The sequence below is a fragment of the Chrysochloris asiatica genome, unplaced genomic scaffold, assembly GCF_000296735.1.
Source record: "Chrysochloris asiatica unplaced genomic scaffold, ChrAsi1.0 scaffold00374, whole genome shotgun sequence".
In the NCBI taxonomy this organism is placed as follows: Eukaryota; Metazoa; Chordata; class Mammalia; order Afrosoricida; family Chrysochloridae; genus Chrysochloris; species Chrysochloris asiatica.
The window spans coordinates 824575-849649 of NW_006408892.1; the positions used below are offsets into that span (position 1 = coordinate 824575).

Sequence of the window (25075 nt, forward strand, 5' to 3'; positions counted from 1 at the left end):
CCAGGTCTTCACCCGGGTTCACAAAAGTCTATTGAACGTTGTAGGGCTTAGCTCACCGCTTCATTGCTGTTTTTCCCTCACTTCCCCTTATCGGTGTTGCCTTCACTCTTTCTTGAATTTGCTTTCTCAGGTCTACCCCAGGACCTTGATACAGTTGGACTTGATACCCTGTTCTCCCAGCTCTTCCTACACCAGCTCCTCAGTCCCTTTCAAAGGTCCCCTCCTGGCCTTCCTATCTCCACTACCTATTCCCTCAAGTTCATTGCTTCATTGGATCTTTTTCCAAGTTGAGTTGATACCAACTCGATGGCACCTAACAACAACAACACCTGTGTCTATCTGGAATTCTTAGTGTTTTATTTCTTCACTTGGAAAGAGTTGTCCTCCTTTGTTAATTGTCAGATTCTGTGGCATCAACTCCGAATCACAGCAACCCCAGTGTACAGAGTTTTACAACTGTACTCACTAGGATTTTCAAGGCTGTGATCTTTGAAAGCAGAGAGCTTTAGGACTTTCTTCTGAGGAACCTCTGGGTGGGTTTGAACTGTTGATTTTTTGGCTCGTTGTTGAGTACTTAACTGTTTGTGCCACCCAAGGACTTCTTTGCTGGAAGGTTACCCATGAGGGCCAGGAGCTATATCTGCCACAGGTGCTACTTCCCCGGTACCAGGTTCCGAGGAAAGGTTCTATGGATAAGTGAACAAATGAATGAATGGATGACTAGGTGAGTGAGTGACTACTTTTCCCTCTGCCAAGTGATCTTGACATTCCCTGGAGGCCCTGGTTGGGCCTCCATCTAGGCACCCAGACATTGGGCCTGATTTCAAGGCTCAGATTGTGTGACTTTGTTGAGTACACATCTTGTGGGGAGACCGCATAGCCTGGGTCCCTTAGGGTTGGTACTCTGAGCATCTCCCAGGTCTACTGCCCTCAGGCCCCTTGAGGTAGTACTTCCTGTTGGCCTGCCCCCACCTGGCCTGCCCTTGGTCTGTGAAGGGATGTGTAGGGAGGTGGCTCTGGCTGTAAAACCACCAGGAGTTCATCAGCTGAGGAAATTCTGTCTGGAACAGAGAACCCAGGCAGCCTCCACCCAAAGCCCTACCCCATCCCATCTACACCCAAGCAGGGCAGATGGAGGCAATTCCTCAGGGCAGGGTGCTTGAGGGGAGGAGGGCCCTTTCCAGAGGTCGGCAGAGTATATGAAAGCTGTAGGCCCAAAGGGGAGATGGGAGGAAGGCACTGTAGTTGAGGGCTCTGTGAATGCCTGTACCTGTCTCATGGGGACCCCCTGGGTTACAGAATACCACTAATCTCTGCTCTCCATCAGGTTTTCTTGGCTGTAATCTTTACAGAAGCTGATTGCCAGACCTTTCTTCTGAAGCACCTCTGGGTAGATTCAAACAACCATTTAGGTTAGCAGTCAAACCCAAACCGTTTGTGCCACCCAGATTCCTGGACTTGTGCATGTGCGACTCAAATTCAAAGACATTAAACATTGTAGGGATTCCATAACTGGGGTCAGCCCATGGACAGCTGCTAACGGAGCCCTGAGAAAAGTGTGAAAGGCTCCATCACAGGTGTGCTTAGAAGGAGCCCCCCAAAGTGCTAAGGGAAGATGGGATGGCTGGGCAGCCAGGGCCATGGGAGGTGTAACCTGCCCTGGGGCAGAGCTGTGAATCTGTTCCTTCAGGTCCCCACAGCCCATCTCAAGCTCCTATTGTCTTCCAAAACTTCTCATGTCTGCTAAGGCAAGACCCCATGGACACAGCAAGGCTTAGCTGGTCCCCAGGCAGCCCTGATGAGCTGGGATGAACAGGCTGAAGGAGTGGAGCTAGGAGCCTTGTCTGCCCACCCTAGGCTTATTATACTCGACCCTGCCCAGCCTGGCTGCCTCCAGGGCTCCTTAGCCCTACTTCCTGCCCTAACATGGGCCCCTCATTCATTTCTTAAGTCCATCGATTTTCCTAACAGCAGGAGTAAGACAAGCCAGCCGCCCTGGCTCTCAGGTAGTGACAGTGATAAAGACTCCCCAGGGGAGGAAACAGATGGGGTTAGGGAGATGCCCCGCTGAGGCGCAGTCTCAGGGCTCCAAGAGTTCCAGCTAGACACTGTCACCTCTAGCTTGCAGCAGAGTCAATGAGACTGTGGGTGGGGTGGGAGGAGGGTGGAGAGGAAAAGGCCAGGTGGCCCCTCTCAGGACTCCGAGAGAGAGAGGGCTGTTAATGGTGAATGAATAAGCTGCCCAAGGTCACCCTCAGTGACCTCAATTTTTGGGGGGCCGCAGTCCTGGCAGTCCCAGTTCCCCAGGTTCCCTCTGGCCTGCTCTACTCATCTTGGTGTTGGGGTTCCTGACTGAGGAGGTGAATCTGAGCTAGCATCTCTACTTTGCAGGGACGGTGCCCTCCAACCCCTACCACCCAGCCCGAAAACCCCCAGCCCTGTTCCGAGGCACCCCATATGCCAACATCCCGCCTAAAGAAGGTGTCCCCACACGGAACAGGCAGCTGAGGAGGTCATTTCGGGGTGATTGTGAATCGCTTTGTAAAGTTGTTAGGGACCCGATTTAGGGAACCGAGTTGGAAGAGGTGCTGATTAAGGGGATCCCGAGAAATGTTGGAGAAGGGGATTGTCACTTCGCTAAGATCCTTTCGATTGCGCGGGGCAAGAGGGCTATAGTTCGTGTACCTGCCACGCGCTGGGTAACTTGGGAACGCTGGGTCTTTAAGTGTAGGCGGGGCTTGTGGGGTCGCTGGAGGCGGTGCCACCCTGCGCTCAGCCAATCATAGGCGCCGCCCGCGGCGCACCGCCCCCTCCTCTTCTGACTGGGCTGTCGCTTGCGCCCCCCAACGCCCCCCCCCCCGCCCGGCCGGTCAACAGGGTACCGGGGGATGCGCCCGCGGTCCCCGCCGCCCCCGGGCCGGGCCCCGCTGGTGACCCCCACGGGCGCCCCCGGCCCGGAACCCGGCGGCGGGGGGCGGCTCCCGAATCCCGCATTCGGCCCACTCCGGCCCCAAGGTCTTCGGCTGCACGGGACCCTGTCCCGGCCAACCTCTTTCACCCGTCCGGGTCGAGCCCCACAGGTATGGGGCGTGAGCGCGGGGGTCCTGAGTCACTTACAGGGGCGCCTGAGGAGGGGCGCCTGAGAGAGTCTCTGTGGCTTGGGAACCCCAGGGCATAACGGGATGTAGGTGGGAACTCTGCTTGAGTGAGTGATCTGGGGACCCTTCTCGGGATGGAGGAGTAACTGGGCTCACTAGGGGAGGGGGGCGAGCAGCGAGACTTCAGTCTCCAAACTCCATAGAAACGGGCCAGTAGGGGGGCTATCAGTACGGGAACAGTACAGGGACTGGCTTGCGGAGGGACTGGCTTACGGAGAGACAACGAGGTCACGCAGAGACCCGTACCACTGACTCCAAATAGAAGTTAGAGGGATCCCCACAAGGCAGGGGTCAAGGATCCAGTCTCCCAACCCCCCCTAGACCCTGAGAGGACAGGGCAGCAGGTGTGCATCCAGTGGGCGGGGAGAGAAGGGAAGAGCAAAACAGGACTCAGGGAAGCTAGTTGCACCCACTGGCAAGTTTAAGATAGGTGGGGATGAAGTGGGCAGCCAGCACATCCTGCGGCCCCTCCACCCTGGGCATCGTCCCATGGGGGAAGGGAGAGGGGAATCATTTCACCTGGTGTCCCCAGGCCTTTAGATAGCTGGGGAGCATCAGGGACCTCATCCACCCTCCACAGGCACACATGGTCACATGACCACCCAACTGGGATCGACAACAAACCCAAACATCCAGGAAGGGTCCACTAGGATGTTGTTTTTCCTGAAAGTGAAAGGCTGGGCCTTTTGCCCAATAGTGAGAGCTGCCTCTGACACTGAACCCACCAGGACTTCTGTGAAATCCATGGGTGTGAGTCTAGAGAGCGATTACATTCATGACATTTCAGGTACCCACCCGGTGACATCACTTCTTGCCAGGAGCACCTGAGGGTCTATTCCTGGGCAGGTGCCTCAACCTTTCATACGCACCGTGTGAAAGGAGGGGTCCTGGATAACCTTCTTCTGTTTCCCAGGTCTTGTGGACTGGGGAGAAGCCAGCCTCTCTGTCCCCACTCTCATTCCCCCTACCCCTGCCTGGGTTTCAGTGTTCACATAAAACTCTATGTCGTTCTGGGGTAGTGTGGAGAGAGGCTCTACTCAGCCCCCTACTCCAGGTTTCAGGGGACAGAGGTCTTGTGCTCTAGAAACTTTAGGCAATTTTGGCAGTTCCAAACAAAACCCAAATCAGTTGCCTTCTAGTGTATTTCCACTCTAGGCATCCTCATGTGTGTCAGAGTAGAACTGCAGAGAACTTTCAATGGATGATTTTTTGGAAGCAGATTGCCAGGTCTGTCTTCCTTGGTGCCTCTGGATGAATTTGAACCACCAATCCCTTGGTTAATAGCCAACTATCTAACCATTTGGACTTGTTTGGCAGTTCCAGGAGCACTCAAAACCAAATGCAACCCTACCCACATAACCTTTTGGGGAAACATGTTGGTAAACCTGGAGGCTTCAACCCAGAAAAACATTCCCCTAATGGACATCCAAATCTTGACTGTGATTTCAGAGCGACTCCTGGGCTTCTGGAGAACCCCAAGGGTGCCCAGGATGCTCTGAGAAGGGGAGGGAGTCCCCATGTCTACAGGGCCCTCTGGTCCTTCCCAGCCCTTAGAAATGGGTCTCTGAGCTGCTGTTTTCCCTGTAGGGTCCTGTGACACCTCAGCCCTCTTGGGGGCCCCCATTCCTTAGGGGAAGAGCCAGACTGCCTCCCTCTCTATGCGCCTTTCTCCTCCCTCCCCATGGCAATACTAACTCAGTTCCTGTCCTCTCTGGTCGTGTGTACTTGTGTAAGTTACTGAAGCGCTCTGAGCCCGTCTCTGCACTGCAAAATGGGGACAGGAGCATAATTGCCTTGCTGAATTACAGCGGTAAAATGGAACACTTCTGTATACAGTAAGTGCTCTGTCCACATTCATGTTGTGGGCATCCCTCTGCCCTCTCAGAAGCCACTTGCCAGCCACCCCCTCCCCACCCCTCCCTGTCCAGGGCACCTTAGGACATGGCCAGCAGGCAGGGAGGAACATGGCAGACATGCGGCAGCTGCATTTGGCCCATGCGTCTGCCGGCTGAGTCACCCCAAATTGCATCCTCATCGGTGCGTTTCAGAAGGTCATTTGCAGTGGCCCTCGGCCCTCCCTTCTCTCTGGTCCTATCTACCAGGCCACCTGCCTCTCTTACCCACAGGCCTGCCACAGTAGGGACCTACTGTGTCTTTGGGGGGTGGGGGATGAACAGTGGAAGAGGTGCCTGGGGTTTCATCATCCCTCAGGTATGGGCAGGGGCTGGAGCAGGTTTCCAATCTAGTCTGGCAGCTGAGACCTTTCGGGGTTGGACAGGGGCTGGGACAGGAGGCTGCAGGTGGTCAGTGTGAGTCGGGTGAGGGGTTGGGTCACTCATCCATGGATTGGAGGGACACATTTTGTGCTCCTACCATACCCCAGCACCAGCATCTGGGGACACACAGTGAATGAGGCAGAAGGTCCAGGGGGGACTCTGGAGGAGACACAGGCGGTCCAGCTACGTAGGTGGTGTCTCGGTCAAGGCCATTCCTCATCCTGTTTATCAGCGCACCTTACCCGGGCATGTCCTTCAATGACAGTTTCCGAGTCCATTGTCCCCAGGGTTTCAAGTGGTGCCACAACCGGTACATCCCCTCTATCCCCAGATGACCTGGCCTTTTATAGAGGGCATCACTGAGCCCACCACCACCTAACTGACTTGTTAGGAGAAATCCAGAATTTTCCCTGTAAGGGGATGCTGGGACTTTGGGTAGGTTCTAAGTGCTAAGCCTCAGTTTCCCTGTGTATAAAGCTTGTTAGTGGTTTGTCAAACTCTGGGGACCTGTATTTTGCTCTGATGCTGGAAGCTTGCCACCAGTATTTCGGATATCAGCAGGCTCACCTGTGGTGGCCAGAGCTTCCAGACTAAGACTAGAAAGGAACTAGCAATCTACTAAAAACTTGGCTGGTGAAAACCTTCTGTATGAACAGTGGTGGACTATTGTGTAAGGAGCTCTGGTAGTGTAGTGGTTACGAATCGGGCTGAGAGCTGCAATGTCAGCAGTTCGAAACTACCAGCTGTTCCACTGGAGAAAGATGAGGCTTTCTGCTCCCGTAAAGATTTACAGCCTTGGAAACCCTGTACAGGGTCGCTATGAGTCAGAACTGACTCCACGGCACATGGCACATTGTGTTATAGTGCTGGAAGATGAGCCCCTCATCATGATGGTGTTGTTGTTGTCAGGTGCCATCGAGTCGGAACCGACTCATAGCGACCCCATGCACAGCAGAACGAAACAATGTCCGATCCTGGGCCAACCTCACTACCGCTGCCACACTTGACGCCATCATTGATACCACCTGGCTAATCCATTTCGTTGGGGGTCTTCCTCTTTTTCTCATCAGGATAGAAGGTACTCAAAATACAACTGAAGTAGAACTCAGATGTGGTACAACTCAAGATGAGAACAACTGAAAACACTGATTAATAATCAGAATGAGATGTACAAGGTATGAATCTAGGAAAATTTGAAATCACCAAAAATCAAATGAAACATTTGAAGATAGAGATCCTAGGCATTTGGACTGGTATTGGCCATATTGAATTAGACAGTATTATGATCTGCTGTGCTAGGAATGGAGTCCTGGTGTGGCGCTGCAGGTTAGTGCACTGGTTTCAACTACAAGGTTGGTTTCAACTACAAGGTTGGCGGTTCAAGCTCACCAGCCGTTCCTTGGAAATCCTATACAGAGTTGATATGAGTTGGAACCGACTCAACAGCACTTAACAACAAAAATGCCAGGAATGACAACTTGAAGAGGAACAATGTCACATCCATTGTCAAACAAAATATGTTCCTATCCTGAAGTATAGCACTATCAGTGATAGGATAATTTTCTTACTCCTACAAGGAAGACCGGAGGCCTGGTGTGGCGCTGTGGGTTAATGTGCCAGACTGCAAAGTCATTTGAACTGCAAGGTTGGCAGTTCAAGCTCACCAGCTGCTCCTCAGAAACCCTATACAGGGTTGCTGTGGGTCAGAACTGACTCGACGGCACTTCACAACAACAAGAAGGAAGACTAGTTAATACCACTGTTATTCAAATTTACATGCCAATTATGAAAGCCAGTGCTGATGAAATTGAAGAATTCTACCAACTTCTTCAGTCTGAAATTGATCAAACATGCAATCACGATGCATTGATAATTGCTAGTGATCAGAATGTGAAAGTTGGAGACAAAGAAGGATCCATAGTGGAGAATATGACCTTGATGATAGGAAAGACACTGGGGTCTTTTTCTATAGATGTAATTGGTTTGATCGAAGTCCTGGTGTGGCGCCGCAAGTTAATGCGCTGGACTGCAATGTCAGTTTGAACCACGAGGTCAGTGGTTCAAGCTCACCAGGTGCTCCTCAGAAACCCTATCCAGGGTCGCTATGAGCTGGAACTGATTTGAGGGCACTTAACAACAACAATTGGTTTTATCAGTATTCTGTCTGGCAAGGTCCCTGCTTATTGTAGTCACTGTACTATAAAAAAGGGTATTTCCAACAAATAGTAACTCGGATGAAATGTGCAAAGTCCTGTAGTTAGAAAACCAAAAGGGAAACCATGCTAAGCATTTCTCAAACTGAAAGAACTGAAGAAAAATTCATGTCTCAAGTTTCAATACTGGAGGTTTCCATGAGCAAAATGTTGACCGATGCAGGAAGCATCAAAAGAAGATGGAAGGAACACACAGAGTCATTGTACCAAAAAAGAATCGATCAACATTCTGCCATTTCAGGAAGTAGCGTATAATCAAGAATCAAGGTATTAAAGGAAGAAATCCAAGCTGCTTTGAAGGCCTTAGGAAAAAACAAGGCTCCAGGATTTAACAGAATACCAACTGAGTTGCTTCAGCAAACAGATGCAGTGCTGGAAACCCTTACTTATGCCAAGCAATTTGGAAGACAGCTACCTGACCAGCTGACTGGAGGAGGTTCATATTTGTGCCTATTCCAAAGAAACATGATCCAACAATGCAGAAATTACCCAGTAATATCATTGATATCACACACAAGTAAAATTTCACTGAAGATAATTTAAAAATGGTTGCAGGAAACTGCCAGAAATTCAAGCTGCATTCAGAAGAGGACATGGAACTAGGGATATCATTGCTGATATCAGATGGCTTTTGACTGAGAGCAGAGAATACCAGAAAGATATTTACCTGTGCTTTATTGACTGTATGAATCATCACAACAAATTATGGGTAACATTGCAAAGAATGGAAATTCTAGAATACCTCATTGTGCTCAGGAGCTAGTACACAGACCAAGAGGCAGTCCTTCAGACAGAACAAGGTTTAAACTCAAGAAAGGTGTGTGCCAAAGTTATACCCTTTCACCATACTTATTCAATCTGTACGCTGAGTCCAGGCTGCAAGAAGCTGGATTATATGAAGCACTCGGCATCAGGATTGGAGGATGATTCATTAACAACCTGTGCTATGCAGATGGTACAACCTTGCTTGCTGAAAGTGAAGAGGACTTGAAGTACTTACTATTGAAGATCAAAGATGACAGTCCAATGTAGATTACACCTCAGCATGAAGGAAACAAAAATCCTCACAACTGGGCCAATAAGCAATATCGTGACAACTGGAAGAAATATTGAAGTTATCAAAGATTTCATTTTATTTGGATCCACAATCAAACCCCATAAAGGTGGCTGTCAAGGAATCAAAGGACACATTGCATTGGACAAATCTGCTGTAGAAGAACTTTCAACTTTTGAAAAACCAAGATGTCACTTTAAGGACTAAGGTGCACCTGACTGCAGCCATGGCCTTTTCATATGCATGAGAAAGCTGGACAATGAATAAGGAAGACTGAAGAAGAACTGATGCTTTTGAATAGATTTGGTCACAAATATTGAAGATACTCTGGACTGCCATAAAAATGTATAAATCTATCTTGGAGAAAGTACAACCAGGAATGTCCCTTAGAAGGGAGGAGTCTCATATACTTTGGACATGCTATTAGGAGGGACCAGTCCCTGAAGAAGGACATCACGCTTGGTTAAGTAGAGGGTAAGAGGAAAAAAAGGAAGACTCTCAACTAGATGGATTGACAAAGTGGATGCAACAGTGAGCTCAAACCTAGCAACGACTGTGAGGATGGCGCAGGATTAAGCACTGTTTAATTCTGTTGTTGCTGTGAGTAGGAACTGACTCGACAGCACCTAACAACAACAAAGATGGGCAAATCCTTGGACCATCCCCTCCCTACTTAGGGGTGTCATAAAGATAATGGAAGAAAATTTGTGTAAAGAACTAAACCTGACATATGGAAAGCCAAACCACTTGTCATTAAGTTACCTCATGGCAACCTCATGTGTCAGAGTAGCACTGAACTTTATAGATTTCTGAATTTTCAGAAGCTGCTCTCCAGGCCTTTGTTACGTGGTACCTCTGGGTTGACTGGAAACGCCAATCTTCCCACTAACAGCTGAGCACTACCCAGGGACTGGCATGTACCTGCTCAGTACACACTGATCTGGGTGGCAGATGGAGGTGCGTGCACAGGTGGACAAATGGTAGGCTAGGGGAGAGGGGTGTCTGGTGTGGGCCAGGGAGAGGGTCTGGCAAGTCAGGTTTCAAGGAGGTGATTCCAATGGGACTACATTACAGCAGAGGGAACAGCATGTGCAAGGCCCTGAGGCAGGTTTGAACTTGCGGATTCTGGTCACAGGGAGGCCAAAGTGGAGGGAGCGTGAAACTGGGGAGAGTGAATGGATGAGTTAGGAGGAAGTGGTCTGTAGAGGGCTTTTAGGCTACTGCAAGGAATTGGCCTTTTGCAAGGAGGGTGCTAGGGAGTCATGGAAGGGTCTTGAGCAGGAGAGGCTGACATAGGTGTTTCTAGTATGGTAAATTTCCATGCAATGAGCTCTAGGTATACTGCACAGAAGTCTCTGTGTTTGAGTCCCATGGCTCCTGAGCATTAGAAGTTTCTAGAGTTTGGGTAATGGCCTCTGTCCCTGTGGTCAGTCGGTGAGATACTAGGTGACCTCTGGCTGTAACTTTATCTTCCCTGTGCCTCTGTAGGTCAGCGCAGGAGCCCAGCTGCTGCGCCATGCTGGGCCCCGGAGAGCCTGCATCGAGCCTGACGCCTGCCCCCAGATAGTCATGAACAGCCACAGCCACAATGGCAGTGTGGGGCAGCCGCTGGGCAGTGTGCCGGCAGCCTTGGGCCGAGACCCCGTGGACCCTGAGGCCGGCTGTGCCCCCCAGGCCCTGCACAGCCCGGGTCTGCAGGTGGTTGTGGTCAAGAGCGAGTTGGCCCAGCCCTGTTCCCAGGGGCAGCCCAAGGAGGAGGAGGAAGAGGAGGACAATGAGGAGGAGGATGAGGCAGGTGGGCAGGGACATTCAGGGAAGCCTCCTAATGCAGGCCACCGCCTGGGCCACCGGCGGGCCCTATTTGAGAAGCGGAAGCGACTCAGTGACTACGCACTCATCTTTGGCATGTTTGGCATCGTTGTCATGGTGACTGAGACGGAGCTGTCCTGGGGCGTCTACACCAAGGTAGGAACCACCTTATCCCCCTTGTGTCCCAAGGATACCCCACAGGGCCTGTCTCTCTCTATCTCTTGGACTTGAGGTTGTGGGTCCAGTAGCCCAGCAAGAGGGTGGGGTGTCCTGAGCTGCCACCATGCCACCTCCTGGGGCAGAAGGGAGGGTGCGATGGAGAGGGAGATCCGAGCCATTCCCACTGCCCTACAGGAGGGGTTGTCCCCCAGGATGGGTACAGAATGGGGGTCCTGGGAAGGCAGGAGCACTTGGGCCTGGGGTTGAATCTTGGAGGACACTGGTCACCACAGTGTGTATGAGGATGGAGAGAGATAAGGGTCAAGTCAGCACAAGAAACTGTGGGTGCTGGATCTTCGTGGGCTCAGGCTTTATATACTATGAGGCCATTTGTGAAATGCCAGCCTGTGAAGAGCTGCGTAACTGCAGGCTATCTAAACTGTGAAGTGTGGTGCCCACAGAGGCTAGGTTGTATAAACTGAAGTACTGGTCCTGTAGGAGTCCAGTCCATATAAACGGCTAAGTTCACACCAGGCCAGGGCATCGAAACTGTGAAGTGCCAGGACCGCAGGAAGCCCGACCTTTTTACAGTGAAACGCCATGTCTTATCCCTTCAAACTGCGATCCACTTGTCATCCACCCAGCCCTGAGGACTTAGGACACAGAAGTGCTTCTGAGATCTTCCCATGCGCCCACTCAGGCGACATTCTTTCCACAAAGCAGGCCCCTCCTCCCCCAACTTGGCAAGGGAGAAAGCCGGGGCTCAGTGTAGGGGTCCCCCAGCAAGAAGGGGGCACTGTGACCCCAGCTTAGTTGGGTAAGTCGGTACCACTTACCCACAGCAGAGAGCCCAGGTGGGCAGAGGGCCAGCTACCGCCTCCAGCATTCATCCATCTGTCCATCTCTTCTCTCTGCCCAGGAGTCCCTGTACTCGTTTGCACTGAAATGCCTCATCAGTTTCTCCACCATCATCCTGCTGGGCCTTGTTGTCCTGTACCATGCCCGCGAGATCCAGGTCAGTACCACAAGGCAGGATCCAGTGCCCCTCAGCCCCTCCACACCCTGCTCCCAAAACACAAAATGACCAATCAGGCCTTTATAGAAAGCAAAACCATAAACATGAGAATACACTCTTTGGGTTCCTCTAAATTTCCTTAAAAAAGTGTTGGTAGAGGAATGGGTTACTCATCAGGCTGCTAACCACAAGGTCAGCAGTTCGAACAAATCCACCAGTTGCTCCAGTGGAGAAAGATGAGATTTTTCTGCTGGCATAAAGATTTACAGCCTCAGAAATCCTATACTAGGTTGTTAGGAATCAGAACCAACTCAATGACACTTAACAACAACAGCATTTTCTTCACTGGGTGGCACAAACAGCTAAGCACTCTACTATCAGCCAAAAGATTGGCAGATCGAACCTACTCAAAGAAGCTATGGAAGAAAGACCTGGTGATCTGCTTCTGGAAGATCACAGCCTTGAAACCCCTGCGGAGCACACTTCTGCTCTGCATACATGGGTTTGCTATGAGTTGACTATTTCAAAAAGAGAGCAAAGATGATCGGAGAATGCCAAGCTTGGGTTGGTTCACTTAGCTGAGTTCTTGCCACACCTGGGCCCCTTGTTGGAAAGGATGGGGGGGGGTGGGGAGCGGAGGGAGGAAGAGGGGGAGGGCAGACACACAGCAGTTGTTTTGAAAACCCCAGGGTTTTCCAAGACTTTGCAGCCGTGAAAACTGGTATTTGTAACAGCCAGGTCCATTTTTATGTTTGATTGGATCTCCAGGGAGTTTGTCCTCCTGTTTTCAGAGTTATATGGTAATGCCAGCTCTGGCAAGACATCACCTAGGGATACAGAAACCATAGAACATCAAAGCTTGCTCTTAGCCTCTAGCCTCTGGTCCCTGACTTTGAGGAACTACAGTCTGGTATGGAGACAGGATGGAAAAAGTCCACACACCGAAGGAGTCATAACCTAGTGCAGGTGTCTGCAGGGGTATCGGGGCCTGACATGCAGGAGAGAAACCAGGTTCTGGCTGGGTTAGAAGGCAAGCAGTTTCAAAGGAGACAACTAGTATCGAAAACAGCATGGTGGCTCCTCAGCTGATTAAACAAAGTTACCCGCCAATGCCACTCCTGGGTGTCTACCCAAACAAACTGAACACAAGCCCACACAGAAACTTGTACACTCATGTTCCTGTCACCACTGTGCACACTAGTCAAAAGGTAGAAACAACCGAAGTATCCATTAACAGATGAATGAATGGGGTCCATCCACACAGGGAATACGATTCAGCTGTGTGATACCATCTGAAAACCAACCCCCCACCCCCAACAATTGGCATTGAGTTAATCCCAGGTATTTCTTGGGTTCCTTGATTGCTTTTCTGTGCAGCTTCACATGCTGTCCCAGTCCCTGGGTGGCCTAAATGGTTAAGCACTCGACTACTAACCAAGAAGTTGAGGGTTCAAATCTACCTAAAGGTGTCTTGAAAGAAAGGCTGGCGATCTGCTTCTTCAAAACCCTGTGGTCCCCCACTCTGTTCTCCCTATGTATAAGACACCCCTCAGAAAGGGTTGGGACCCAGTATACATGGTGTTTGTACCCCCACTCTGATCTCCCTATTTATAAGACACCCCGTCAGAAAGGGTTAGGACCCAGTGGAGTAGGTTTGATCTTATTAAATTAATTAACTGCTAGCATCTTCAAAAACACCTTATTTCTAAACAAGGTCACATTTGCGAGTTAGGATGTCAACCTAGGAGGAGGACACAATTCAAACCATACAGTCCACGCACACACACAAAAAATGGGGGTTCAAAAATTTCTTGGAAAAAATGGAATTAAAAGATGATCTAAAAAAAATTTTTTTTTTTAAAGATGATCTGCATGTTACAGTGTGAGTGAACCTAGAAAACATGCCCAGCGAGAGAAGCCAGACACAAAAGGTTACATATTGTGCGATTCCATTTATAAGCAATTCTCAGAACAGGCAAATCTATAGACAGAACGTAGATTAGTGGTTGCCGAGGCCTTGGGGCATGCGGCAGCAGTTGAAACCCCCCAGTGGCTCTGCTCGAGAAAAGACTGATGTCTGCTTCCGTATAGATAGATTGTTGCTGTTAAGTGCCCTCGAGTCAGTTCTGACTCATAGTGGCCTGGATAGGGTTTCCAAGGCTATATTTCTACATCTTTGTAGGAGCAGAAAGCCTCTTCTTTCTCCCAGTGACTAGTGGGCTGAAACTGTCGACCTTGTGGTTTGCAGTCCAGTGTTTATGGCACAGCCTAGGAAACCCTAGGAAACACGTCTACTCTCTCATATAGGGTCGCTATGAGTCAGATTTGACCCGACAACACCTAATAACAGCAACAGACCTTGGGGAAGGGGATCATGGGTTGTTCATGGATGCAGGGTCTTCCTTTGGGATGATGAGAATGTTGTGGAACTAGATACAGATGGTGTGGTTACATACTTTGTGACTATCCTTAAAACCATTGAGTTGTAGACTTTAAATGGGTGATGGTATGGTAAGTGAATTAGATCGCCATATGCTTAGAAAAGGAGTCCTGGTGTGGCGCTGTAGGCTAAACACTGGCCTGCAAGGTTGGTTTAAACTGCCAGGCAGGTGGTTCAAACTCATCAGTCACTCCTCGGAAATCCTAAATGGTTGCTATGAGTTGGAACTGACTCAAGAGCTCTTCACAACAACAAGCTTATAAAAAAACAAAATAAAACACCAAACTTTCCTTAGGGGCTGGAAAGCCCCCACTCAGGAAAACACCTAAGGCCCTTCTTAGCCTTACTGAACATCAGGAGCCAGTCAGGGCGGGAACTGGGGGAGTGAATGAGGCATTTACTGCAGCCATAAAATATCAGGAGAGACCAAGAACTCAGCCGTCAAGATAAATACTATTTAAATGTGATATTTTCAAAAAGTGAAACAAATGCCAAAAAATCCATGCTGAGCCCAATACCAACATCTTAAATAAAGACAGCATCAAATTCTTGATTCCTCCTTTGGCCTCTGTCTCTAAGAGGACTGATAAATAGGATTTTTCCTGGTGCCTCGTCCTAGCTCCAGACACTGCTGCGGCCCCCCTGTTAAGGCCCAAGGGGAGCTCCGGCAGGCTGCCCATGTTCAGATCGCACATGCGTGGGCAGAACTTGCCTCTGTAATGAACAGCTCTCACCAGGTTTTTTCTTTTTCACTCCCCGCCACCCCTCCCCCATCCCACAGTAACCACAAATCCCTGTAGTCACGACATGTTTTAAGGAAGTGTTTTTTATCCCCATTTTTCTTATTTTAGATTTCCTTTATCATTACTCATTTTAAAATAACACATGAAAAAGAAAGAAAAATGAATAAATGTGCCTTAGTCCCTGGCTGGTACAGACAGTTAAACATTTGACTACTAGTCCATAGGTTAGCAGTTTGAAACTAACCAGAGATTCTTCAAAAGAAAGGGCCTGAAGATCTCCTGAAAGGTTGCAGCTTGGAAAACCTCTGGAGCCGTTCTGATCTACAAACATGAGGTCACCATGAGATAGGAGTCAGAGACAGTTTGTGGTGCTGTGGGTTAATGTGCAGGACTGCAAAGTCAGTTTGAACCACAGCACCACACCAGGGTGCCTTGTTGTTGTTGTTGTTGTTAAGTGCCATTGCGTCAATATCAACCCATAGCTACCCTGTACAGCGTTTCCAAGGAGCAGCTGGTAAGCTTGAACCGCCAACTTTGCAGTTCAAAGCGACTTTGTAGTCCAGCGCATTAACCCACAGCACCACACCAGGACTCCTTGTTGTTGTTGTTAAGTGCCGTCAAGTCGGTTCCGACCCATAGCAACCCTGTATAGGGTTTCCGAGGAGCAGCTGGTGAGCTAGAACCGCTGACTTCGCAATTCAAACAGCTTTGCAGTCTGGCGCATTAACCCACAGCGCCACACCAGGGCTCCTTAGGTAACACTAATCTGCCTTCTATGTCTGTACATTTGCTTATTCTAGATATTTCCTGCAAATGGCTGGCTTATTTCACTCAGCATGGTGATTTCAAGGTTCATTCAGGTTGTAGCGTGTATCAGGACCTTCTTTCTCTTTATGGCGGAATAATATTCCAGTGTGTGGAATATTCATTGATGGACATGTGGCTGTTTCCACCTTTGTACTAGTGTGAAGAGTGCTCCTATAAACATATGCCTATGAGTCTTTGTATGGGTGCACGTTTTCATTTCTGTTGGGCAAAAACCCAGGAGTGGAATTACTGGGGTCACATGGCACCTCTATGTTTAACAATTTGTAGACACCCCGCTCAGTGCTTTTAAATTTGAATTGAGGCTGAGGGTTTTTTTGAAATGTCACTCAAAATAACATGGGTGGGAGGGATTTGGACTGCTGGTGTGCTCTGGGGCAGAGGGGTTGACACCCACCTGCTGCCCCACTGGTCTCCACAGCTGTTCATGGTAGACAATGGTGCGGACGACTGGCGTATCGCGATGACGTGCGAGAGGGTGCTGCTGATCTCGCTGGAGCTGGTGGTGTGCGCTGTGCACCCGGTGCCTGGCCACTATCGCTTCACGTGGACGGCACGGCTGGCCTTCACGTATGCACCGTCGGAGGCCGAGGCGGACGTGGACGTGCTGCTGTCCATTCCCATGTTCCTGCGTCTCTACCTGCTGGGCCGTGTCATGTTGCTCCACAGCAAGATCTTCACGGATGCCTCCAGCCGCAGCATCGGTGCACTCAACAAGGTTACTTTCAACACCCGCTTCGTCATGAAGACGCTCATGACCATCTGCCCGGGCACTGTGCTGCTTGTCTTCAGCATCTCGTCCTGGGTTGTTGCCGCCTGGACCGTGCGTGTCTGCGAGAGGTGCGCCACCACCACGCACGCACCCTGGCCCTCTTGCACACCCATGACCTCAGGGTCCCAGAGCTGCCCTGGCCATTGTCCATCTCTCTGACGCAGGACCCCTGTGACCTCGGGGATACTTTGGCTTCCTGCCCCAGGGATCCAGAGACCTGTGTGCAGCCCATGACCTCAGGGTCCCTGGGCTGGAAATCTCTGGCCGTGGCTCTATCTCTTTGACCCCAGGACCTTTGGGGACCCTCCCCAGACCAGCCTATGGCCTTAGGAGTCCTGGGACCATTGCTTTCTTATCAGGACCCCTGTGACCTCTGTGACCCTGAGACTCCTCAGCCATCCTTCCACCTCCCTGACCCCAGGATTCCAGTGACCCTTGTGTCCACCCATGACCTCAGGGACCCTGGGGTCATCTCTTCTACCCTCCTGATCTCAGGCCCCCTGTGCAGCTCCCTGTCCAGACATTGACTTTGGGCCATCACTTCTGTCCCCCTAGACCTCCAGCCCTGTGTCCCCAGCCACTCCACCTATCCCTGGCCTACCCCCTGGGCCCCAAGCTTCCCTCTCCTGCCCCCCAGGGTCTCGTGCCCCTTCTCTTCCAGCCCCTCTGACCTGGGCAGCAGGGACGGGGACACATTCTCCCTGCCCCTATGTGTAACTTGGTCTCCTTCTCCCCTGCCCGCCACGGACGTAGGGAGAACATGTGAGTCCCACCTGGGCTATGGGCCGGGCTTCCACCACCGCCAAACTGTCTGCCAGGAATTTAAGATTAGCTGCCGCAGCAGGGAACAAAGACAACAGGCAGGACTAGGCCAGGAGCCACCTGAGGCTGGGAGCTGAGGGGACCCCCAGCACACCAGGCACACATCTGGGGTCTCAGTCTGGACATCAGGAAGCCACAGGAGGAGGTGGATGGAAGGAAGATGGGAGGACCTAGGGCTTTGTTGGGGCAGCTGACTCGGGAGTCTGGGGGTCTCCTACTACAAATGAAGGGGTCAGGAGTGAATGAGACCAGCCTGCTTTCAGGACCCCTCGTAGTTGGTTGTGAGCAGACCCAGCTTAGAGATGAGGAAATAGGCTGGGGCAGAGAAGCTTTCTCTAGAGACCCCCAGGATCTCCAGGAGAAGCAGGGCCCAGCTGGCCTCACGGGGCACCTGGCGGCTTGTGAGGAGAGAGTCTCACTCAGGAAGGGCCTGAAGCAGGTGGTGCTGGGACTGTGTTTCCTGGGGGTCCCTGGGCTCAATCCATCTCAGCACCCCTTCAGTCTCTCCCACAGGCTCCCTACCCTCACCTACTGTTAGACTCACAAGCCAACCATCCAACTCCTTCCAGGATTAAGGCCTAGAGTCTGGGAGGCCCATGGGATCTCCTTGGAGCCCTGGGTGTGCCCACTACCCCATCAGGATTAGGGTCACACTTGTAGGAAACCACTGTGGCTCCAGGCCAGGCCATTGTGTTGGTGGGCATGGGCAGGGACGGTGGGCAGCCAATCCTAAATTCTGAGCTCTGCGACGCTTGAAGCCCCGCCTGCCTCACTCTGCCCCTGTGGTTCCTGTCCCATGCTGCCCTGCCTCCCGCATGTCCCCTCCTGCCTCTGGGCAGCACCCATCAGAGCTCCGCTGGCCTCGGATGTCTTGGTGTGAAATATCATTTAATCCCTGGACCTCACCAAGTGAGAGGACTTGAAGCCCAGGTTGGGGGACCAGAAATGGCATCTAACTCAGAGTTGGGGATCCCCCAAATAGCAGACCAGCTGGGGGTTTCCACTCCACCCCCCACCAGGGCCAGCCATCTTTGCCTCATCCCAGACCCCTGGCCCCAGCCTGCCCCTGGGTCAATAGGGCCAGTGTCTTCTGCTCTACTGGGGTAACCTCCTACTTCCTGTTGCCTCGCCTCTTCTGTGCTCCCTACCATTGGTCCCTGAGCCAGAACCCCCAAGGGTGGTCTCTGCTGGTCAAGGGGTCATATGCTTATTGACCTCCCCTGGAGCACCAAACACACTAGGCCTCCCTAGACAGCTGCCAAGGGGCCTTTGCAGGCTGGGGGCCAGGCTGAAGTAGACCCTCCAGACACCCCCAGTCCTGGCTTGGACTGGGTGGGGTCCCAAGAGGCCAGTCCAGGCCCTTCTGTGACCAGGATAAAGTCACATCCCCTATAGGCCTTGGGGCCCCAGGCCTATTTCAGTGCAAGGCTGGAACACTGAAGATGCCTTACATCCTGGCTTCTCTCCTTCCTCAATTCTTGAGTTTGATCCTCTGTCCTCACCTCTCATGCCCTCCTCCTTCCTCTGGGTCTCCCTGGCTTCCTGGTGTCTGACAGGATTCCTCTCCTTTGTGCCTCACTCCCTGCCGCTTCTGGCACTTCTGGCCACCTATGTCTGTCTGTCTTTGTGTGTCTGTGTGTGCAGGAGGGCTTATGGGTGCCTGCACCCAGGCCCCTTGCCCTATAACCAGGACCACAGAGAGCAGATGTCCTGGGTAGCAGCTTTGGGTCAGGCAGGGGAGAGGGTGGGAGGGATGTTGGGGGACAGGGTGTGGGAGCCTCAGAACCGTAGGGCATTCCAAGAGAAGAAGGCTGCTCTGGGACCAACTACCTGACTCTGCCCTGCAGGACCCCATCTCACCTTGACCCTTAGACTTGTCCTCTGTCCATAGTCAGGGTCTCTACCCAACCCCGACTGCCCATGAGTGGACTTAGTGCTCTGCTGTCCTGGCCCCAGCCCTGGGGGGATGTGATGAAGTAGGAACCAACATGGACTAACCACGGCCTCCCTGGCTTCCCCAGGTACCATGACAAGCAAGAGGTGACCAGCAACTTCTTGGGCGCCATGTGGCTCATCTCTATCACCTTCCTCTCCATCGGCTACGGTGACATGGTGCCCCACACCTACTGTGGGAAGGGTGTGTGTCTGCTCACTGGCATCATGGTAAGGGCACTGCAGGGGCATCAGGTGGGTCTGGGATGAAGGGAGCTTGGCAGAAGGGAGTCACCAACCAATGCAGTGGGTGTGGAGGGTGTCCTAGAACTGCGGTACTAGACTCAGCACAAGTGTGGGGGCTTTACCCAATAGAAATGTATTTCCTCACAGTTCCGGAACTAGAACTCCAGATGCAGGGCGCTGGCTCTCAGGCAGAAGTCCCTGGCTCAGTTTCTGTAGCCTCAGCTCTTCAGCCTGGTCTTTCCCACACCTGTTCTCACTTGCTTCCCTATGTACGGTGCTGTTGTTATAACTGCCATCGAGTCAGTTCCAACCCATAGCAACCCTATAAAGGGTTTCCGAGGAGCGGCTGGTGAGCTTGAACGGCCAACCTTGTGGTTCAAACTGACTGCAGTTAACCCACAGCACCACCCCAGAACTCCTTCAGTTCTGACTCATAGCAACCCCATGTGGTACAAACACCCCTAACTGTAAGGTCGTGGTTTGAGTCCACCCAAAGAGACTTTAGAAGACAGGCCTGGTGATTTGTTTCTAAGAGTCAATAGCAGTGGGTTTAGTTTTTCATTTAATCTTTAATGGGAATGGTCACCAGGCCTTTTCTCCCTCAGAACCCTGGTTGGATTCAAACCACCAAGATTTCCGTTAGCAGCCAAGCACTTAACCACTGTGCCACCAGAGTTCCATAGGTTCGCTAGTGCCTTGGAGTTGGTTCCCACCGAGAGTGACCCTGTGCATAACAGAAAGAAACACTGCCCGGCCCTGCACCATCCTCACAAGGTGGCTAGGTTGGAACCCATTGCCGCCGCCGCCGTCACTGTGTATCTGTTCTTCACGTTGAGGATCTTCCTGGGTTTTCCTCACCCTCCACTTTACCAAGCATGACGTCCTTTCCCAGGAGTGGTCCCTCCTGATAACATGTCCAGAGCACCCTCACTTCTAAGGAGCATTTTGGCTGTACTTTTTCCAAGACTGATTTGTTCATTCTTCTAGCCATCCGTGGTATTTTCAATATTCTTCACCAACACCAGCATTCAAAGACATCTGCTCTTTTTTGGTCTTCCTTATTCACTGTCCAGCTTTCACATGCATATGAGGCGATTGAAAATACCATGGCTTGAGTCAGGCGCACCTTAGTCCTCAAAGTGACATCTTTGCTCTTGAACCCTTTAAAGACGTCTCTTGCTGCAGATTTGCCCAGTGACATCATTTGATTTCATAACTGCCGCTCCTATGGGCATTGATTGTGGATCCAAGTACAATGAAATCCTTGACAACTTCAGTCTTCATTTTATCATGATGTTTATTGTTCAGTTGTGAGGATATCCACAATGATTGGGCTTAGGATTTATACACTTTTTTTGCGGGGGCGGGCAGAACAGTTAAATTCACAACAGAGGGCCAGATGTGGGATGCAATTAATCATGACAGGCTTCCTGGAGGAGGGAGTGTTCTGCCAATGGCCTGGGAGAACCTCAGGGCAGGACCCTAATGTGCCCCTACCCTCTGCATGCAGGGAGCCGGCTGCACAGCGCTGGTAGTGGCTGTGGTGGCCCGGAAGCTGGAGCTCACCAAGGCTGAGAAACACGTGCACAACTTTATGATGGATACACAGCTCAACAAGCGGGTAAGGACCCCGCCTCTGCACCCATGGGGAGAGCCGCACATACCAGCATGCCTAGGCCAGGCATGGAGACATTTGGGCATGGCCAGGTGCCCTTCAGGAGGCCTGGAAATGCCAAAGCATGATCACACTCCACTATGCCTCCCCATGTACAAACCCAGGGTGATCGGAGTGCAATCATGGAATTCATGTGTACAAGGCCTGGCCGCTGGTGAACAAACGTAAGTGTGTTAGGAACACAGCCATGACACCACTGTGGCTGTTCAGACAGGCCAGCTGACCCAGTGTTAAGCATACATTAGTTTACTTGAGATGCCGTAACAAATTCGCAGACATACTGGATGACTCGGAACCACAGAAATTTCTTCTCTCACAGTTCTGGAGGCTGGAGACCCTAGTGGCACAGTGGTCAAGCCATCTGCTGCTAATCTAAAAGTTGGCAGTTCAAATCCACCAGCCACTCTGAGGGAGCTAGAGGTGGTAGTGTATCTCCACAAAGATTATAGCTTTGGAAACTGTACAGGTCAGTTCTACTCTGTCCTATGGGGTCGCTATAGGACTATGAGTCAGAATTGATTGGATAATGGTCATGGAGCTTGGATTGAAGTATGTCTCCTAAAAAAGATACAAGGTCTAAACTCCCTGGTCATCCCTGTGAATGTGACTAGGGTCTTTGAAAATGTTATCAGTTAGGATAACATGAGGTCATAATGGGTTTCTAATCCCATCTGAAAAGTGTGCTTATAAGAGAAAAGAGACACACAGAGGGAAACCCCTGTATGGGAAGTTAGAATTATGTTGCAGCTATAAGCTGTCTGTCTGTGTGCCTGGGGCTACTAGAAGCTGAGAGAGACAAGAAACTATTTTGCCTGAGATCCTGCTGAGCACAGCCCTGCTGACACTCCAAATTTGGACTTCGGACCTCCAAAACCATGTGAGAACAATAAATTTCTGTTTTTATGAGCTGTGCAGCTTGTGCTACCTCATGACAGCAGCCCCAGGAAACACACTGCGTCACGAAGGTTGGTTCCTTCTGAAGGCTCAAAGGAAGAGTCCATTCCCTGTCTCTTTCCTGGATTCTGGTGGCTCCTAGCAGCCCTTGCTGTTACCTAGCTTGTGGCTGAATGACTTCAATGTCTGCCTCCATCATATGTGCCTGTCCTATCCTTGGACTTAGAACAAAACAAAACAAAACAAAACCCCACTGCAGTGAAGTCATTGTTGACCCATAGCAATCCCACATCACAGAGTAGAACTGCGCCTTAGTGTTTACTTGGCCATGGTCTTATGGAAGCAGATCATGGGTCTTTCTTCCATAGTACCGCTGAGTAGGCTCAGAACATCAACCTTTAGGTGCTACCCAGGGACCTAGGGCCCACCCGAATCCCTAGGACCTCTGTTAATTATATCTGCAAAGACCTTGTTTCCAACTAAACTCACATGCTGAGATTCTGGGTGGACATGTAACATCACCTGTCCTGAAGAACTGTTCTCTTCTGGCCCCAGGTAAAAAATGCCGCTGCTAACGTTCTCAGGGAGACGTGGCTCATCTACAAACACACCAGGCTGGTGAAGAAGCCAGATCACGCCCGGGTTCGGAAACACCAGCGTAAGTTCCTCCAAGCCATCCATCAGTAAGTCCTGCCCCTTCCCACTCATGTTTCGGTGTCCAGCCAGCATGGAGGCAGCATGAGGCCACAGGCCGGGCTAGGCAGCTCAGTGTGGCCAGGTGGCCAGTTGGTTGGGGCCTGTAGCTCCTGTAATGGGTGGAATGCTGGAGTTGGGGGTCTAGGCTGGCCAGGTTTCTGGTGAATGGAAGGCCTGGAACAACTGCTTCAAATAAGTCAGGGAAAGCCACCCAATCTAAGGGACAAAGAATGCGTTTGATCCTCTGGAGTAACCAGAAGGCTTTCTTTTCCCCTACAATAGAGATTACGTTTCTAGCCATACTTCAACCCATAATGTTGCCTCTTCTGGTTAAGTGTTCCAGTTTATCCACATTTTAAAACTCTGGGTCCCTACTAGTGTCACGTCATTGACCATGACTGAACCGGCTTAAACCGGTTTGAAGCCCCTTTATCCCTAATGATAAGGAGTCCTGGTGTGGCGAGAGTTCTGGTGTGTGCTGCAGGATAAGTATTTGCTAATCACAAGGTCAGTAGTTCAAACCCATCAGTCGCTCCTCAGGGTCACTATGAGTCGGATCTGACTGTACGGCACTTTAACAACAACAATAATGATAACTTCAACTGTGGGGACATTTCAATGTAATAACATAGAATATGCCTGGCATGGTCCTCAGCACAGGCAAAGGCTTGGTAAAACATAGCACCCCCTGTCTTTGCTTCCACGCCCCTCTAAAAAGCAAGGAGAAAGAAAGACTGACATCCTACCGAGCTCACTGCCATGTGCCTACGTATGTATCCCACCTTACCGGACCACACGGGAGTAACATGCCTCCTTCCTAGAACAGACTGTGGGTGGTTCCAACAGGATTGGGTGGCTTGGGACCTCACCCATACCTTCTGCTTCATGTTTTCTAAACTACTGGGCATGGGCCTAAGGTCCCCTGGTATAATCTGCTCATTTGCTCATTTCTCAAGCATTCCCCATGCTGGCTGGCATGCTGGCTGGCATGCCAGTCATGGGAGACAGACACGGTCCTGCCCTGGACCTCACCCCAAGAGATGTTTCCAGAAGGTTCTCTGAGGGATATGGAAAGGTAGAATCAAGGATATGAGCCAGTTCTAAGGAGAGGCTCCTACTCACTCACTCACCTCTAGGTCCGTCTGCTGCCCCCCAACCCCAAAAGCTGACAAAATCAAGCAAGCCTGGGCCTGATTGGGTAAATAGGATCTGGGTAGAAACTGAAGAGTGGGAAAGCATACTAAATAGTCTGGGTCATGGTGAGGGTAAAGATGGGGAGGCAGGGATGGATATATAATATCAGGGAGACTGGAGGTCTAACCTGTGGGTACAAGGGAGACATGGCAGGTTCTTGAATTGGAGTATCCCATGATGGGAACATTGTATAAGCAGCCAATGAAGAAATGGTCCCCAGCAGGGTGAACTGTAGGGGACAGCATGGGTTTGAGAATCCCAGACCAGCCAAGGATTTCCCCAGGGAAGGGCATGTTGAGCAGGGCTCCTAGCAGGCAGCCCCTCCCCTCTAAGGCACCCCTGTACCTCCTTCCTGCCCAGCCCTGACCCATGGAACTGAGGCATCTGTGTCCTGCTCTGTTGCTCCAGACTGGGAGCCCTCAGGGGCTGAAGCCAGGGCTGGGCCATCTCAGGACTGGGCACTGAGGGGTCATTCTGGGTGTCTGTCACAGGTGGTAACGCAGGGGCTGAGCTTGGATATGTGAAGGTTGGGACACATGAGGAAAGTCCTCGGAATGGTCTCCTGGATCACTTTAGCTACTGAAGTGACAGTAGTGGGGCTTAGCAATGTCACCTCCCCCCATGGGCAGCTGTCTAGGGCCGAGTCTGGAGCGGCAGGTGCAGGTTCCAGCCCTGCTACTGGCTTCCCTCTCTGAGTCTCGGCTCCATTTTTGGTAAGCAGCACAGTTGGAGCTTTCTGGATTAAGCCCCACCCCAGGAGCTCATGGGGTTCCAGCTCCCCCTTCCCATCCCCACTGGGGACAAGGACTGAGGGCATGTGCAGGTGTCCTGGTCAGGACTTAGGGGAGACAGTTGCTAAGGGTAAAGGACAGAGGACAGATGTGTCCTGAGAGGTCTGGCACCCTTAAAGACCAGGCCCTTACCCAAAGCAGGGTGGCACCCTCATGCCATCCAGGGCCCAGCCCTGCTGTCTCAGGGGCCCCGGGCAGGAGGTGAACTTGTGGGTGGGAGGTGGGCAGCGATCTAGCAGGTGCTGCTGGCTGCGCTGAGATTAAAATTGCTTCGTGGTTTTTCTCTGCTCCGCTGGTCCTGTTAGAGCTCAGAAGTAAGTGTCCTCTGGGGGTTCAGGTGGGAGCTGGTGGTGCATGGTAA

The 25075-nt window shown here is 51.3% G+C and overlaps 1 protein-coding gene across 1 annotated transcript in view; it reads left to right on the forward strand.

Annotated features, from left to right (window-relative positions):
* Window positions 1-25075, forward strand: part of KCNN1 (potassium intermediate/small conductance calcium-activated channel, subfamily N, member 1) — a 33225-nt gene that overhangs the window by 5877 nt on the left and 2273 nt on the right. Inside the window, exons 2-8 of the mRNA XM_006876292.1 lie at window positions 10190-10666; window positions 11589-11684; window positions 16114-16532; window positions 19308-19449; window positions 20975-21085; window positions 22589-22716; window positions 25020-25028. Of these exons, the coding sequence (XP_006876354.1) occupies window positions 10271-10666; window positions 11589-11684; window positions 16114-16532; window positions 19308-19449; window positions 20975-21085; window positions 22589-22716; window positions 25020-25028 (1301 nt within the window). The 5' untranslated portion in view covers window positions 10190-10270. The remainder of the gene's footprint in view (window positions 1-10189; window positions 10667-11588; window positions 11685-16113; window positions 16533-19307; window positions 19450-20974; window positions 21086-22588; window positions 22717-25019; window positions 25029-25075) is intronic.